This window comes from Dipodomys merriami, unplaced genomic scaffold (genome assembly GCF_024711535.1).
Source record: "Dipodomys merriami isolate MVZ:Mamm:240054 unplaced genomic scaffold, mDipMer1.0.p SCAF_332, whole genome shotgun sequence".
Taxonomy (NCBI): domain Eukaryota; kingdom Metazoa; phylum Chordata; class Mammalia; order Rodentia; family Heteromyidae; genus Dipodomys; species Dipodomys merriami.
In genome coordinates, this window is record NW_027204849.1 from 1,151,568 (window position 1) to 1,170,584 (window position 19,017).

At 40.3% G+C, this 19,017-nt stretch overlaps 1 protein-coding gene across 1 annotated transcript in view; it reads left to right on the plus strand.

Moving 5' to 3' along the window:
* Positions 1-19,017, plus strand: part of LOC138803087 (homeodomain-interacting protein kinase 1) — a 56,762-nt gene that overhangs the window by 20,492 nt on the left and 17,253 nt on the right. Inside the window, exons 3-8 of the mRNA XM_069986928.1 lie at positions 5,634-5,757; positions 8,859-8,978; positions 9,928-10,014; positions 11,747-11,931; positions 13,016-13,178; positions 13,912-14,137. Coding sequence (XP_069843029.1) covers positions 5,634-5,757; positions 8,859-8,978; positions 9,928-10,014; positions 11,747-11,931; positions 13,016-13,178; positions 13,912-14,137 — 905 coding nt within the window. The remainder of the gene's footprint in view (positions 1-5,633; positions 5,758-8,858; positions 8,979-9,927; positions 10,015-11,746; positions 11,932-13,015; positions 13,179-13,911; positions 14,138-19,017) is intronic.

Below are 19,017 nucleotides of genomic sequence, written 5' to 3' on the forward strand. Positions count from 1 at the left end.
AAATCAAATACAGTGACAACAGGGGATAAACCATAGGAGGAAAACACAAAAGAAAAAAGAAATAATGTAGTACATTAAAAACAACAAAGAAAAACCTCTTGTATCCTTGTCTTGGAGTTCGTTTCACTTAGCATCATTTTATATGGCTATATGTTCATAGCTATTGAGCTATTCTGCTCATCTGCTAAGATTATCCTAGTTATTACAAAAAAGGGAGGAACCAGGTGACTCATACCTTTAATTCTAGCTATTCAGGAGGCTGAGATCTGAGGGTCTCAGTTCAAAAGCCAGCCAGGACAGGAAAAGTCAGTGAGACTCTTATCTCCAATAAACCATCCAGAAAACCGGAAGTAGTGCAGTGGCTCAAATGGTAGAGCTCTAGCCTCCAGCTGAAGAGCTGAGGGACAGCGTTTAGGCCCAAAGTTCAAGCCCCATGACTAACCAAAAAAAATAAATAAAAGGGGGAGGAAACTATAATTTGACCAAAGCCACCAAAGCAAAAAGTTGGAGTTTATATATATGTATATAAGGTCTCTAGTCTAGTGGGTTTGATGGCCTTTGAGATGGGAAGTAAGAAACCATGTGTGTGAGAATGATTTGTTTTGGTAAGTGATCCCAACCTCATCTGGCTTCCAGTTTCAGAGCATAAATAAATCTTTATTACCTTGGAGGAGCTTTTTACTACAAAGTAAAGGTTGAGAAGGCAAAAGGCTGTTTTCTTCTACTTAGCTATAACAATTAGAACCTGTTTAGTGTTTTTCTTTAAGGATGGGATGTATCTTTAATGAAGAGATTCACAATGGTCAGAATAGCAAGTAATGCCATTTTCCTACTGAAGTGGATACTGCCATATTTTTTTTTAGCTGTTGTTTTCCTGTGTTTGAGTAGATAATCTCCCTTACTTCCCAGTTGTTAGAATGCTAGAGATGAAAAGGGACCTATAGAGTAATATCTAACTCAACCTTCATTTTTTGTTTTTGTGCGATTTTTGCCTGGTACTATTGGCTCACACTTGTAACTCTAACTGTTTGGGAATGGAGGTTATAATGATTGTAGTTTGAGGTTCAGCCCAGGCAGAAACGTCCTCAAAACCTGTTCTTAACCAAGAGCTGGATACAGTGGTGCCTGTGTATTATTCTGGCAATGCAGGAATCCTAATGGAATCATGCTCCATCATCTGCCTGGACAGGTAGTGAAAACTTATCTCAAAATTAACAAACAAAAATCAGCTCTAGAGGTGTACATCAGGGGAAGAGGGCCTGCTTAGCAAGTGCCGGTACTGAGATCAAGTCTAGGGGCTCATTCATGCTAAGCACATACTCTAGCACTGAGCTGTGCCCCACACCTGCTTAGGTTTATGTTAAGGAATTAAGAAATAACAGGCCCAATTATGTTCAAGACTTACATCTTAATGTAGAGTTTAATGATGCTATAGTGATTTTTTTTCTTTTTTCTTTTGCCAGTTCTAGGTCTTGAACTCAGGGCCTAGGCACTGCCCCTGAGCTTCTTTTGCTCAAGGCTAACACTCTATTACTTGAGCCACAGCGCCACTTCCAGCCTTTTCTGTTCATGTGGTACTGAGGAATTGAACCCAGGGTTTCCTGCATGCCAGGCAAGCACTCAACCACTAAGTCACATTCCCAGGTCTATAATGATGTTTGCATGTTGGGTAAGGGAGAAAAAATAAAAGCTTTAGTCTTGTTCCTAGAGTCAGGTCCTAAAGAAGAAAAAGCCCTCATGAACCCAGTGAACAGCTTCATTATATGTTTAATACTTTGATAATTTTGGCACGGGCGCCACTTCTGGTTTTCTGATTGTTAATTGGAGATAAGAATCTCATGGACTTTCCTGCCTGGACTGGCTTCAAACTGTGATCCTTAGATTTTAGCCCCCAGAATAGCTAGGATTATAGGAGTGGCTCCTGGTTTTTGCTTGCTTTTGTTATTCCAGAAACAAGATGAAACCAAATAAGAAAAACAGTTCCTATCACTCTTTGTTTTTGTTTGTGCCAGTCCTGGTTGCTGTCTTTTAGCTTTTTCACTCAAGGCAAGAGCTCTGCTACCTACCAGTTCCCACTTTTTGGTGGTTAATTGAAGATAAGAATCTCTTGGACTTTCCTGCCTGGGCTGTCTTGGAACCACAATCCTCACTTCTCAGCCTCTGGAGTAGCTAGGATTATAAGCATGAGTCTCCCACTCGGGCCTGGCTTATTACTTTTGAAGGTTGTTTTCCTTGGTGAACAAAACCACAGTTTTTATCAAATGCTATTAAAACTGGTGATACTAATTCTCCCTTAATTGTCAAATAGAATAAATCTGAACACCCTGAGTTTTCTGTTATTTCATTGTAATCTGAACAGCCTGAGTTTTGTTATTTCATTGTAAGTATTAGCTTTTAGACCCCGTGGAGTTCCTCATCTATCCTGTTTTCCAAGGGCTATTAATACAAAATTACATGGGAGGATATCCATAAGGGTAAGTATTTTTATTTTATTTCTCCATGTTCATTCAACTCTCAGTCCTAACATACATATACACACAATATAATAGGCATGTAGTATTTGAAACAAAAGTGTGCTAGGCAAGGCTCTGTGTCAGAACCATTTAGATGATTTCTTTATAGAGAGATCTGCTTTTTCCAGTTTTCCTCCTGTTAAATGAGGGAAGCTAGCCATGTCCTCACAGATCCAAATTCCCTGACTTCTAAGAAGGAAAGGAAATTTTGAGAAAATGATAAAATTCAGACCTGGGTTCTGCTTTAGTATAGGGTAGCTTCCTCTTAAGTTCTTTGTCAAATGGAGACATGCAGGTTATGCTTTTGTCTCAGAATCTAAGATGCTATTGAAACAGTATATACCCTTAAGAAAGTAAAAATATTACCATTGTGCTAAAATAAATCATCATATGCAAGAATTTCAATTCAGAAAGTAAAAAGCATTACCATTAAAATATACCATATTTGTAAAGATCTTAACATTTCAGAGATCTTAAAGTGCAAAAAAATACAGCTTAGAATTGGTGACATACAAATGATAGCTACTTTTAAATGATTATAAGGATTAATTGAGCAACGTTTATAAAGAACTTAGAACAATGTGAAGCATTGTAATAAACACTGTTCCTGGTATTAATAATGTTACTGTTTTTGGTGTTGCTTTTTCCTTTCTCATCCTCTCTCTCTTTGTGTTGTTGAATAGGTGTCAGACTCAGAGCTGTGCTCATACAAAGCACTCATTCCACTGAACTGTATCCTCACCCCTGCCATTCCCTTTTGAACCCATTTTTTTCTTAAGAGAAAATTTCTTGAGAAAATTTCTTTGAGAAATGCCCACGTGAAAATATACCATACATGCCTATTAGATTTATTAGTTATACATATAATTTGTGTTCATTGACAGATAGTCTAATACTTAGTTGTGGAATCAGATTGCCAATTCAGATCCTTGCTTTGCAGTTTACTCACTGTGATTTTGGGCAAATTAGCCTCTCTTTGCTTTACTTTCCTTCATTATAAGTGAGAATAATTTATTTTGGATGCATTTATGTTTGAAAGGCTTTTAGTTTATGGATTGATTACCTTCTTTAACTTTCCTTAGCGTTATATTTCTTACTTGAAGCTTTAGTGGAAATGCATATTTACAAAAGGACAAAGTTCCAAGATTTAAAAAATGATAATATAATAATGATAATAATAGTTATTGTGTCTAACATTAAGTTAAGGTAATGTTTGCTGGATACTGGTGGCTCATGCCTGTGATCCTAGCTACCCAGGAGGCCTCGTGAGATCTGAGGATTTCAGCTGGAAGCTGTCCCAGGCTGGAAAGTCCTTGAGACTCATAGTTCTAATTAACCACCAGAGAACTGGAAGTGGAGACCTGGCTCAAAGTGGTAGAGATTAGCCTTGAGAAGAAAAAGCTCAGGACAGCATCTAGGCCCTGAGTTAAAGCCCCCATGACAGAGCAAAATAAAATAAAATAAAATAAAATGTTTATTGTGTGCTAGACAGTGGCTGAAAAGCTTTAAAATACTGATTTACATAGACTTTACAACAACCCTGGATGATAGATACTCTTTATGGTATAAATGAGGGACCTGGGGCACAGAGAGATCAAGTTAAATGCCTGAAGCTATTAAATGATGGAGTAGCATTCAAACCTAGACAGGCTAGATAGAGAGTCTGTCATCAACCACCATATGCCTTCAAAACATTTTCGTCACAAAGGATATTGGCCATGCCATTTAGTTGATATTTTAAAAATAATTTTAAAGCGGTCTTGGGGTGATATGGCACACTACAAATTGGTAACAGAGGCAAGAGAATGGTTTAGTTGAGACTCTGCCTCAGAAACGAAGTAAGACACCAAAGGGCAAAGAACAGTGGTACAGTGCTTGCCAGGCCATCCCTAGAATGATCCTTTTTTTTTTTTGGTCCGGTCGTGGGGCCTGAACTCTTGGGGCCTGAACTCTGGGCCTGGGCGCTGTCCCTCAGCTCTTCAGCTCAAAGCTAGCACTCTACCACTTGAGCCACAGTGCCACTTCCGGCTTTTTTCTTTTTGCTTATGTGGTGCTAAGGAATCGAACCCAGGGCCTCATGCATGCAGGGCAAGTGCTCTACCACTGAGCCACCTTCCTAGCCCCCTAGAATGATCCTTTATCTGTGATTCCAGTATTCAGAAAGCTCTCAGAACTGAAAAGTATTTCCCATATTTGGTGTACTCATTTGTTGGTAAACCTGACTTAAGCCACTGTAAGGTTATTTCAGGTCTTCCTTCTCCTTCCTCCTCCTCCTCCTCTTCCTTCTTCCTCCTGTTCCTCCTTCTTCTTTTTCCTACTCCTTCTTTTTCCTCCTCCTCCTCCTTTTCCTCCTCCTCTTCTTCTTCCTCTTCTTCTTTTGTTTGCTGTGGGGCTTGAACTTAGGGCCTGGGTGCTATCCTTGAGCTCTTTTGCTTAAGACTAGCACTCTACCACTTTGAACCCATAGTTCCACTTCCAGTTTTTGAGTGGTTAATTGGAGATAAGAATCTCATGGGGACTTTTCTGTCTGGGCTGGTTTTGAACCACAATCCTCAGATCTCAGCCTCCTGAATAGCTAAGAGTACAGGTATGGGGGTTGGGAAGGTGGCTCAGTGGTAGAGCGCTTGCCTTGCATGCATGAGGCCCTGGGTTCGATTCCTCAGCACCACATAAGCAAAAAGAAAAAAGCCAGAAGTGGCGCTGTGGCTCAAGTGGTAGAGCGCTAGCCTTGAGCTGAAGAGGGACAGCGCCTAGGCCCAGAGTTCAGGCCCCACAACCGGACTCAAAAAAAAAAAGTACAAGGATGAGCCACTGGTGCCCAGCTTCAGGTCTTTATTTATCTAACTAATAATCCTGCTGAGTGTTCTGTTTCAGAAATGGAATATGTTTGATTATTGGACATCTAAGAGTGTATCTTATTCTCCTATAATTAACAAAATCCTGAGTTCTAAAGCACATCTGGCTCCAAGGGTTTTGGGTGACTATTACATACCAAAGATTGTTCTCAGTTTTATTAACTAAATGTACTGTAGTTTTACTAAATAACTTCAATCAATACATCAACATAGTTAATTCCCTCAAATAATGTTTATTTTTGCCTGATGTTTTTATTTTTGCTAGAGCCCCTGAAATTATTCTTGGATTGCCATTTTGTGAAGCTATCGATATGTGGTCCCTGGGCTGTGTAATAGCCGAGCTATTTCTGGGATGGCCTCTTTATCCTGGTGCTTCAGAATATGACCAGGTATGAGTATGTATCTGAATGGAAGTAGAAAGCACAAGTAATGACCCCTTGAACAACATGGACTTAATTAAAGTGCATGGGTCTGAATAGATGATTTTTTTTTTTTAGAGTTGCAATGATTTGAAAAATACTGAACTTCACAGTCTTGAAATTCTTAGAAAAATTAGGTATATCATAAATGCACGAAATATACATAGATAATAGTCTATTTTACATTTACTACAATAATACAATATATATAAAATATATAATACAAATACACATATACCTAAAAATTAGCCAGTTCCCAGTGGCTCATACCAATAATCCTTGCTACCTATGAGGCTGAGATCTGAGTATCATGGTTCACAGCCAGCCCAGGCAGAGGAATGTCCGTAAGACTCTTATCTTCAGTTAACTACCAAAAAGGTGGAAATAAGAGATAAGTAAAAGCTGGGTGCTGGAGGCTCACCCCCTGTAATCCTAGCTACTAAGGAGGCTGAGATCTGAGCATCACAGTTGGAAGCTAGCCCAGGCAGGAAAGTCAATGAGACTCATCTTTAATAAACTACTCAGAAAAAGCTGGAAGTGGCACTGTGGCTCAAGTGGTAGAGCATTAGTCTTGAACACAGAGAGTCTCAGGGACAGAGCCCAGGCTCTGAGTTCAAGCTCCAGCATTGGCCAAAAAAAAAAGGAGGGGGCACTGAGCACTCAGGGCCCTTAGTTAGAACCCTAGTATTAGTGTGCACATGTAGATATGCTCACATACACAAGCTAAATATTATTGTTATTATTATTATTATTATTGCCAGTCCTGGATCTTGAACTCAGGGCCTGGTATCATCCCTAAGCTTCATTTGTGGGGTTTTTTTTTGGTTTTTGTTTTTTTTTTGGTCTGGTCGCGATGCCTGAACTTTGGGCCTGGGTGCTGTCCCTCAGCTCTTCAGCTCAAGGCTAGTGCTCTACCACTTGAGCCACAGCGCCACTTCCGGCTTTTTTCCTTTTTGCTTATGTGGTGCTGAGGAATCGGAGCCTCATTCATGCAAGGCAAGTGCTCTACCACTGAGCCACCTTCCCAGCCCTGAGCTTCATTTGTGTAAGGCTGGCACTCTACCACTTGAGCCATAGCGCCACTTCCAGTGGTTTTTGTTTTTGTTTTTTTGGTTGGTCATGGGGCATGAACGCTGGGCCTTGGTGCTGTCCCTCAGCTCTTCAGCTCAAGTCGAGCGCTCTACCACTTGAGCCCACAGTACAACTCCCGGTTTTCAAGTGGCTTATTGGAGATAAGAGTTTCACGGACTTTCCTGCCCAGGCTGGCTTTTGAACTTAGATCCTCAGATCTCAGCCTCCTGAGTAGCTAGGATTATAGGCGTGACCCACTGGCATCCGGCTGGCACTTTTTCTGTTTATGTGGTACTGATAAATTGAACCCAGAACTTCATGGATGCTAGGCAAGCATTCTACCACAAAGCCACATTCCCAGCCTTGTTGCACATTTTTTATAGACCTCCATTTTCTTTTTCAGAATGCTAACTCAGTTTGAATTACACATTGTCTGTCTCCCTTGCTATAATAAAAGCTATATGAACACAAGAACTGTGGCTGTTTTTAAACATTACTGTTGCTTGCCTCATTGACTACTTAGTGAAAGAATGAATGAGTATGCATTACATATAGTTTTTTAAAACTACTTTTTTTGTGTATGATGCTGGTCCTGGAGCTTGAACTCGTTGTCTAGATGCTGTCCGTGAACTTTCTTTGCTCAAGAGCACTCTACCACTTGAGCAACAGCTCCACTTTCAGCTTTTTAGTGGTTAAAATTGGAGAATAGTCTCACAGACTTTCCTGCCTGGGCTGGCTTTGAACTGTGATCCTTAGATCTCAGCCTCTTGGGTTTAGTAGCTAGGATTTCCTGACCACCACAGCAGTGACCTCATCATACATCAGCTTTGGAAATCTCTGTCTATGAGAGGAGAGTGAAAAAGGCAAACAACTTTCTTAGTGTTATTATGGACTAATTTTTACTTGTAGACCCCTTGAAAAGGGTCTTGGACCATCTGTGGTTGTACCACACATAATTTGAGAGCTGTTGTCCTCGCTGGTACAAGTGATTAATATGTGTTGACTGAATTAGAAACAGTGTAAGATAGAGAGCTCAGTGGAGTGTTAAGTTTTGGGGGATGGCTATTTCAAGTAGGGCAGTTGTTAAGAGCTCTAGCACTCAAGAAAGAAAGACAATTGCCAGGGGCTGGTGGCTCATGCCTGTAATCCTAGCTAGTCAGGAGGCTGAGATCTGAGAATTGCGGTTCAAAGCCAGCCGGGGCAGGAAAGACCGTGAGACTCCTATCTCCAATAAATCACTAGAAAACCAGAAGTGGTAGAGCGCTCGCCTTGAGCTGAAGAGCTGAGGGACAGCGCCCAGGCCCAGAGTTCAAGCCCCATGACTGACAAAATAAAAAAAAAAAAAAAGAAAAGAAAGACAATTTAGGGAATTTTTGCTAGTCTTTTTAAGTTGGTAATACGTTAAAAAAAAAAAAAAAAAAGCTAGGTGCCAGTGGCTCCTAGCTACTCAGGTGGAAAACATAATTCATGAGAAAGTTTACTGAAAGTTATTCTGATCTGTTCTAGAATCTAAAAGTTTCGAACATTTTTATCAGAAACCTAAGAAAAAAGACAGAAAAGATTACACTCAATAGACTATGATGTATGTAATCCCAGGGAGGCAGGGACTGGGAGAATTGTGGGTCTTGTCTAACCTGGGCAAAAAGATCATGAGATCACATCTCAACCAATAAAAAGCTGGCTCACATCAGCTAAGCAGGAGAGTCACAGTCCAGGCTAGTCTGGGCATAAATGTGATATCCTATGTCATAAATAAAGCAAAAAAGGTCTAGGGGAGAATGGTAGAGCATCTGCCTAGCAGGCATGAGGCCTGAGTTCAAACCCTCGTACTGCCCCCCCAAGACCCCCCAGACCTCAAAGCCAGCTTTCCTTAAGTAGCAGGCATTATAACACAGAAGTTACTGAATAAATATATGAATGTTTACCTATGGATGGATTCACAATACTTTATTAATTTCCTTTTCACTCCAAATTGATAATTGATGATTTTGATATTTCAGATTCGCTACATTTCACAAACACAAGGCCTGCCAGCTGAATATCTTCTCAGTGCTGGAACGAAAACAACCAGGTTTTTCAACAGAGATCCTAATTTGGGATACCCACTGTGGAGGCTTAAGGTCTGTCTTCCCACTGCACTGCCCGTTCACATACTGCCACCCCCATTTTTTAATTCAGGCTTTAGTTGTTAAATCCTTGACTTGGAAGAGGAGGAGGAAAAATTACTTCACTGTACTCATTGATTCTTGGTTAAAGCAAGATAATTAGCCAGGCACTGGTGACTCACACCTGTAATCCTAGCTTCTCAGAAGGCTGAGATCTGAGTATGGTGGTTTGAAGCCAGCAGAACAGGAAGGTCCATGAGAATCTCCAGTTAATCAGCAAAAAGCTGTCAATGGAGTTGTGGTACCAGCCTTGAACACAAAAGCCCAGGGATGGTGCCAGACCCTGAGTTCAAGCCTCAGAACCAGTACAAACAAAACAAAACCCAAGATAACTAAGTGCTGACTCAGTTAGCTGAAGTTTATGTGCTTAGAACCAGAAGTTGCAGGGGGAGGATGGGACAGGTAATGGAGGATAGTGTTCACAGTTAAGTGAAATTTAGTAATGACTATTTTAGAGCCTTCTCAGTAAACATAAAAAAAGAACTGAATAGTCTACTTCCCCACATTCAGGCTTTACATGTTTCCTTGCAGCAAGTACCTACTTTTTACTTCTGCACTTCTTGATTTAACTTGAGAAATCTCTGAGTAATTTGATTGTCTGTGGCTCTGCCTCTGAACCTGCTGAGCTATAAGCATTGACCTTATCAATTCATTTCAAAGAAATTTTAAGAGAAAGATGGCAATGTGCCTCTTCCCCTGACTTGCTTCAGGAACTGTGTGGCATCGCGGCTTCATGTTTATTTGTGTCACTGTTGAAAGGTGGTCAGGTATCAAGGACACATGTGGCTCAAGTGTTCTGGTTATAATCTGTTTCATCATCGGTTGGCAAGATGATGACACTTATCTCTTTGTGTTCCAACTTTAATTTAGACTAAAATATGGAAATAACATGCATATTTTGTAGACACCTGAAGAACATGAATTAGAGACTGGCATAAAATCGAAAGAAGCTCGGAAATACATTTTTAACTGCTTAGATGACATGGCACAGGTAAGAATGGTGGGTTCAGAAGGCAAGACGTCTATATTGTTCTCCAGTCATGCATTTCTGTTGGCGATACTAAAGACAGACTTAGTTTGTTGTCTTTTTTGTTTGTTTCCAGTTTGAAAGAAAAAGCACATTGGTATTCTGCCATGTATTATTAGAACACCTGAGCCCTAATAATAAGAATTAGATGTCAATAATCCTAGTACTGCTCAGAAATCTGAAATGCTTTTTAGTACTGGCATAAAACTTGCAATTTTCAGGGTGGGAATGTGACTTAGTGGTAAAGTGCTTGCCTAGCATGATCAAAGCTCTGGCTTTGATTCCTCAGTACCACATAAACAGAAAAAGCCAGAAGTGGCACTGTGGCTCAAGTGGTAGAGTGCTAGCCTTGAGCAAAAGAAGCTGAGGGATAGTGCCCAGGCCCTGAGTTCAAGCCCCAGGACTGACAAAATAAATAAATAGGTTAAGGTTTTCCACATTTTGGAGCATTTATATTTAGGTATTATAGATCTCTGCTCAGTTGGTAATTTTGCTGATATTCTTTATTTATTTTGATTGGTTGGTTGGTTGGTTGTGGGGCTTGAACTCTGGGCTTGGGTGCTATCCCTCAGCTCTTGAGCTCAAGCTCCCTACCACTTGAGCCACAGCACCACTTCTGCTTTTTAATTTGTTTATTTTTTCCAGTCCTGGGGCTTGAGCTCAGGGCCTGGGCACTGTCCCTGAGCTTCATTTGCTCAAGGCTAGGACTCTACCACTTGAGCCACAGTACCACTTTCCAGCTTTTTTTGTGTGTATGTGGTACTGAGGAATGGAACCCAGGGCTTCATGTATGTCAGGCAAGTACTCTACCCCTAAGCCACATTCCCAGTCCCTCTACTATTATTAATGTTTAGGTATACAAAGAAGTTATAATTCCATAAGTCAGGTTTATAAGCGCAGTGCTTCTTAACTATGTCACCCCTTCCATTGTTCCTGGGCCAATATTTTAAAATCCAAAAGCTGTGAATTCTGAAGTACTCCTGGTCCCAAGCATTTCAGATGAAAGGATATTCAACTTGTATATATTTCGCTGTTCTTGTTACATATCAATATTTTAAAATGTTCTTTTATAAGTTTCTTTCTTGTCCCTTTTTTTTGAGGGGGGGGGGTCTGGTTGTGAGGCCTGAACTCTGGGCCTGGGCACTGTCCCTCAGCTCTTCAGCTCAAGGCTAGCGCTCTACCACTTGAACCACAGTGCCACTTCCGGCTTTTTTCTTTTTTGCTTATGTGGTGCTGAGGAATCGAACCCAAGGCCTCAGGCATGCAAGGCAAGCGCTCTACACTGAGCCACCTTCCCAGCCCTCTTGTCCCATTTTTGTCTACTAAATAAGTAGTTGCTTAATAGCTAACATTTAATGATAGTGCTTATATTTCAGATTCAGTTTAAACATGTTGCACTAATGTTTTCAACAACAGAAAGTTACATTTATGTAGTAACAGTTGTTTTTGCTTAACTTGTTTGTTCCAAATTTTTAATGTCAGAAATTTCTTCATCTTTATTCTACCTCTTAGTATACAAAACATTTCCTCCTGTGAAAATCATTATACTGTTGTAAAATGAATTTTCATTGCTTAAATGCTGACCAAAAATTACTTTAATTCCTCCTTTTGGAGAGAAAAGCAGATACAGTAAGTCCGTAATCTGCTCTTTAAGCTTAGATGAAGAAATAAAACGTTTCTGAATCTTCCTTGGAAGGTCAATATGTCTACAGACCTAGAGGGAACGGACATGCTGGCAGAGAAAGCTGATCGAAGAGAATACATTGATCTGTTAAAGAAAATGTTAACAATTGATGCAGATAAGAGAATTACTCCTCTGAAAACTCTCAACCATCAGTTTGTGACAATGACTCATCTTCTGGATTTTCCACATAGTAATCAGTGAGTACAGTATGTGGCTTTGATTTGTGTATCCATCTTATAAATGGACTGTCTGGTTAACAGCCTTGGTGCATAACTGGCTCACTGGTGCTTGTCTTTCTTTTTTTTTTTTTTTTTTTGCCAGTTGTGGGGCTGAACTCTGAGCCTAGACACTGTCCCTCAGCTCTTCAGCTCAAGGCTAGCACTCTACCACTAGAACCACAGCACCACTTGTGGCTTTTTCTGCTTTATGTAGTGCTGAGGAATTGAACCCAGGGCCTCATGCATGCAAAGGCAGGCACTCTACCACTGAGCCACCTTCCTAGCCCTGATGCTTATCTTTCTCATTTAAAGAAAAAACAAAAACAAAAACATGAGATTAAGAGTTAGATATCGGGGCTGGGAAGGTGGCTCAGTGGTAGAGTGCTTGCCTCACATGCATGAGGCCCTGGGTTCAACTCCTCAGTACCACATGAGCCGAAAAAGCAGGAAGTGGCGCTGTGGCTAAAGCACTAGCCTTGAGCTGAAGAGCCGAGAGACAGCTCCCAGGCCCAGTGTTCAAGCCCCACAACTGACCCCCCCAAAAAAATTAGATATCTTTTTTTCCCCCGATTTTAATGATTACAAAAACCCCTCTCATTTTTTCTGAAAGTGCTTAGAAAATAATAAACTTTGAAACCAGTGCCTGTGCTCAGTGCTTGTAATTCTAGCTACTCAGGAGGCTTAGAATAAGAGGATTGCATATTGAGGCTAGCCTGGACAGAAAACCTCAAGACCCCTTTCTCAACAAAATAGTTGGATGAATGTGAGCCTATTAGTCTAGCTTTGTGGAAGGCTTGTAGAATCGTAGAAGGATTGTAGTTCAAAGCCAGCCCAGGCAGGAAAGTCTTGAGAGATTCCATCTTCAAAATAACCAGTGAAAAGCCAGGTTGGAAGCATGTCTGAGTGGTAGTGTGCCAGCTGAACAGGCATCAGCCAGTGCCAGGCTTAAGTTCAAATTCCAGCACTAGCAAAATTAATACATAACTTTGATCCATTTTTATCTTGAATTATTTCCAGTTTAAATTTGAATATTCACTTAACCAATCTTTCATCTCATTTTCAGTGTTAAGTCTTGTTTCCAGAACATGGAGATCTGTAAGCGGAGGGTTCACATGTATGATACAGTGAGTCAGATCAAGAGTCCCTTTACTACTCATGTTGCACCAAATACAAGCACAAATCTAACCATGAGCTTCAGCAACCAGCTCAATACAGTGCATAATCAGGTATTCAGTAAATGGTTTTGCCTCGTGGATGGGATAGAAAGGAGTGAGGGTGCAGGCATGATAAAGAAGACACCTGTGTTCAGATGATCTTCCTGTTAAGAACTTTCTGTCTGACACAAGTGATAGAAAATTGAGTGGAATGTCATGTGCTGACAACAATTAAATACAGAGGCTTAATCCATGACTTCATAAGTCTTAAACATAGTCATATAACTGAGGTCCTAAATTCCTTATTACTTGCTCCTAATTGAATGACATTCTTTTTCCCTGTTAGGAGAAGGATTTTATATCTCATCACTTAATTGAAAGATACTTAAAACAGTTATCTTTAAGGGTAGTTTTACATTTTAAAATAATTATTTTCAAGGGTAAATTTACATTTGTTTGCTAATAATTTGAGGCTTATTTTTGAAGATGCAAGCTTCCCAATTTCTCAGTTTGTTGTACTTAAAAAAAAATCATATTGTTCTATCCAGCAGTTTATTATGTAGAAATCATAGATAACTACCACTAGTACAGTAACAAAAGAATAGCCATTTGTTACTTTTTGCTTATTTGACTTTATAGTATGCCTTACATTTATGGATTGGGAAAAGTTCTAAGTGGAGAGGTATTTCAGATAGTTACTGTTACATTTTTAAACCTAGTCCTAATTTTTTCTGGGTAGATTCTGTATATGTAAAGATATTGTCTTATCTCTGGCTGTGTGAAAATACCATCCTTTTGTTTTTAGGCCACTGTTTTAGCTTCCAGTTCTACTGCAGCAGCTGCTACTCTTTCTCTGGCTAATTCAGATGTCTCATTGCTAAACTACCAGTCAGCTTTGTATCCGTCTTCTGCTGCTCCGGTCCCTGGAGTTGCCCAGCAGGGTGTGTCCTTGCAGCCCGGAACCACCCAAATTTGCACTCAGACAGATCCATTCCAGCAAACCTTTATTGTATGTCCACCTGCTTTTCAAAGTAAGTAGTGAGACTCTTGTATTATGTAATATGACATTGGGCCTACTGTTCTAGGCAGATCTAGTGGTTTAGTTTTGATCTCTGACCAGTTAAACTCTGCCTCTGATGTTTACGGTAACTGGAACTGTGTGATAATCACAAAGTAGATTTTTCCTTTTTACACGGTAATTTCTCTATGATTACTATAGAAACTCAGTGTCTCTTCCCTTACCTGAATTACCAGTTACCAGGTTTTTGTTTTTCTTTTTCTTTCCTTTCCTTTCTTTCTCTTTCCTTCTTTCTTTCTTTTCTTTCTTTCTTTCTTTCTTTCTTTCTTTCTTTCTTTCTTTCTTTCTTTCTTTCTTTCTTTCTTTCTTTCTCTCTCTTTCTTTCTTTCCTTCCTTCCTTCCTCCCTTCCTTCCTTCCTTCTTTTCTTTCTTCCTATACATTGAGGCCTTCTGTTAATACAAACCTTGAATTAAACATGTATAATCTATCTCAGTATATAGAATATATATACATCTTAAAAATTTGGTTGTGTGCTAGGCCTTGTGGTTCAAAGCCTGTAATTCTAGCTACTTGGGAGATCACAGTTCAAGGCCAGCTGTATCATATAAGTTCTTTGCTTGTTTGTTGGTCCTGGTGCTTGACCTCAGGGCCTGGGCACTGTCCCTGAGCTTTTTTGCTCAAGGCTGTAGCATTTTACCATTTTGAGCCACATTGCTACTTCCAGTTTTCTGGTGGCTAATTGGAGATCATCTCACAGACTTTTTCTCAGGTAGCTAGGATTACAGGTGTATACCACAGTGCCCAGCTCATATACATTATTGATACTCCATCTCAGCTAATGTCTGGGCATGATGGTGCATACCCATGATTCCAGGTACAAAGGAAGAAAAATGTCTGGGTGCGTTGTTGTGCCCTACCATCCCCAGTGACATGGGGATGTACGAGAAGGAGGATCACAACCCAGGCCTACCCAGGCATAAAGTAAGACCCTACCTCAAGAATAACCAGTGCCAAATGGGGATAGAGGCATGGCTCACATAGAAGAGGACTTGTCTGGCAAGTGTAAGGACCTGAATTCAGTCCCTAGTAGTAGGGGAAAAAATGTTTAAAAGCAGAATTGTTAAATATTGAATCGAATTTCCTATCATTATCTTTTAAGATAAAATTATGCCCCATTTAAAAATTTATTCTAAAATGTAAAAGTCACGCTGAAGAATGTAGAAATCTTTTAAGTTACTTTCAATAAGAAAGATCATGACATAGTGATCTGGAAAGTTCTACAGGCTGGCATGCTTATGTGGGATAGACTTTAGGAATATCTGCTTCAGCTCACAAATCATATTATTCCTATAAACTCTATCAACAGAGGAAGAAAATAGCTGAAGAAAGAGGGTATGACCCAATGTGTTTCATTCGGTAGTAATTTTACATTCTCATTTTATTATTATTGTTCTGTAATTCAGTCTGTTTAGTTTCTTTTTTTTCCTGAAATACAGGAAGGTTAAATTACTTTGTAGATTTTTTCTGATGACACTTTGTGAACGTTAATACAAGGCCTGGTGCTCACACACATACAAGGGAGACAGGCTGGAGGCCAGTCTGAGCTATACAGCAAGGCCCTGTTCCTTTAAAAAAAAAAAAACAAATAAATAAGGAAAAGAATAAAAGGTCAATCTCAATGGGAATAAATTGGGTTTCAGGCTTCTTATATATAGCTTTCATCGAAGTAGGTAGCATTTTTATCTTTTTACTTCAGTTACTTGTTGATTGTGACTCTCTTGTTTGTTTGGTTTCTGACAGAGTCGGAGCAAGCAGAAGGAAGTGAGGGTCTGGGGGAGACTGAGAGATTACCGGGAGGCCAGGAGAGCGGTAGCCATGTAAACCAGGGAGAGACCACAGGGCGAGCGGAGGAGCAGATTCAAAATCCGTAAATGCAAACTTAGCTTCGCTTACCAAATTATCTTTAATGTATGCTTTATAGTAGTAAAACTCTATATGTTGGGTCATCAGATTTTGAAGGATTCTTCCACTGAATTTAGAAAATTAGTCTTCCCTACCTTTTCCAAAGTGAATTACATTGGAATAGTTTTCATATGTGGGACCCTGATATTTTCCTTTAGTAAACCAAAATAAACAGGTAGGGGGAGCATGGGATAGTCCCTTTTGATAAGAACTAGGTAAGTATAAACTTTGGAAAGGTCCTACTACCTCCCCCCTCCCCGTCTAGAAGTATAAATAACCTCTGAGGAGCTAGTAGAGCTCCTCTAAGCACTGGTGGCTTGCCTGTAATACTAGCAACGCAGTAGGCTGAGATCTGAGGATTTCAGTTTGAAGCTAGCTCAGGTGGACAAGTCCTTGAGACTCATCTCCAGGTAACCACCAAAAAGTGGGAAGTGGAGTTTAAGTCCTAGCATCAAAGGGAAAAAAATAATTTTTTTCAAACAAAAGGGAGGTTTGAAGTGACAGTGGTTGTGATGATACCTGATAATATCACTACTTGCCAAATAGTGTTTTAAATACTTTCACATGTGTTAACATATTCTTCCAAGCAACCATTATCCCCAGTTCCTAAAGGACAAAATCCTCCTGTGCTTAAAGTAATTTGACTATTTACTCAAGACAGTGATTAGCACCTCTCCCCCCACTGGGGCTTACCATGAGTCACTTGCGGTATTATTCCATACTTTAAGGAACTGTATCTTGCCAGCCCCTCCAAGTGCTGATGTCTTCTGAGTTGCCACTTTCCTTTCCTCCTCTTCCTCTACAGATGCTGGCACTGGAGGACACAGTCCTCCTTAGGCCTCACCAAGTGGCTTAAAGGACTATCAATAAAACAGCTCAGCCTTCTGGGAGAGCCTTCCCAAAGTACTGTTATTCTTTGTTTCCAGCTATGGTGGAAAAAGGCCTAGTTTAACCTAGCTCTGTGCCTGTGGCTTAGCCTACATAACTGTAGTCTCCTTTATAGGTCATACTAATTCCAGTTGACCAAAATAGACATACATTTTGTAGAGTGGCAGCTATTCTTGTATATTTGTCCCCTTTCACTTTTGTCACTCTGGGAGTCGTAAATTTGCTTTTCTAGCCAACATTGCCTCCTGACCTCCTCCATCCTGACCTCTTGAGGTCAGGATACTGTCCCTGTGTCCTAGGAATGCATACAAGATTTTAGGTTGTATTGCTTAGGTCTGCATGGCTGGCAACCTTTACATCTTATCCAGACTCATGCCCCCCCCCCCCCCCGTGGGGCCTAAACTCTGGGCCTGGGCAATGTCCCTCAGCTCTTCCGCTCTGTGAGCGCTCTACCACTTGAACCACAGCACCACTTCCGGCTTTTTCTGTATATGTGGTGCTGAGGAATTTGAGCCACCTTCCCAGCTCCCTTATCCAGACTTTAAAATTTATTGTTAAATTACTCACAAAATACTGATGTGCAAAATTGGGAAACTAGCTTGCTGGAAAAAGCAAGTTTATACATTACACATTTGATTTATACATTATACTCCTTTGATACCTCTATAGTAATAGTAAGAGAAAGTAAGCTGGATGTGATAGTGCCTGCCTATAATTGTGGTACTCGGGAAGCTGAGATGGGAAGACCTTGAGTTCAAGACTAGTCTGAGTACATAGTGAACCTTGTCAGATAGAGAGAAAGAGAGAAAAGAAGCTTAGAAAATGTCACTGATGCAGTCTTCTGAATAAAATGTTTGCCTCTTCACTATACAAAATGTGTTAGCGAAATTAAAGAGGATTAGAAGAAACAGAAACTTAAATTCTCCAAATTGAAAGTTTTGAAAGGGTAGGTATAGGAGAAAACTTCAAAGGCCCTCTTTTTTTAAGTCTTGGTAAAAACAAAGAGCTGGTTGAGTGAGCCATGGTGGCTCATGCCTATATTCCTAGCTACTCAAGAGGCTGAGATCTGAGGATCACGGTTCAAAACTAACACAGCCAGGAAACTGTGCAAGACTCCAATTAACCAGCAAAAAGCCAGAAGTACAGCCGTGGCTCAAGTGGTAAAGTACTAGCCTTGAGCTAAAGGGCTCAGGGATAGCACCTAGGCCATGAGTTCAAGCCTCAGGACTGGCACAATACATAAGTAAATAAATACAAGAGCTATGCTGAACCCCCTTTTCCTAGTTTGAGGTTCCTATTTGTAAGAATTTATAATAGATACCTCTATCTTATAGGAATTTATTCAGCATTTATCCCAGGAGCATAGCAAATTAAAAATATAAATAAAATATGGTCACTGTTTTCAAAGGCAGCAAAGACTTTTTCCATTTTCTTAGCTGCTCTTTAACCATAAGAGAACTATATCAGAAAGCTACCACTGACAAAAGCAGATTTCCATAACCCAAAAAGTATATTTATCTTTCATTTTCTGCAGGTTAAAGATAGTATGACTAACGTTTGAACTTGGTTGAAGTTTTTTGAGGAGACAAAACATCCTTTAAAGTATTCTCAATAGCTGGGTGCTGGTGGCTCACACCTATATTCCTAGCTACTGAGGAGGCTGAGATCTGAGGATAGAGGTTCAAAGCTAGTCTGGGCAGAAAAGTCCCTGTGATAACTCTTATTGCCAATAAACTACCCAAAACCAAGAAGTGGTGCTGTGGCTCAAGTAGTAGAATGCTAGCCTTGAACACAAAGAAGCTCAGGGACAGTGCCCAGCCCCTGAGTTTAAACCCCACAACCCTTCCCCCCCCAAATCTGAACAAAAGGGTAATTTAGATTGCAAATTCAACTGTCTAATTTTAAAGTTATGGGGCTGGGAAGGTGGCTCAGTGGTAGAGTGCTTGCTTTGCATGCATGAGGCCCTGGGTTTAATTCCTCAGCACCACAAAAGCAGAAAAAGCTGGAGGTAGCACTGTGGCTCAAGTGGGAGAGTGCTAGCC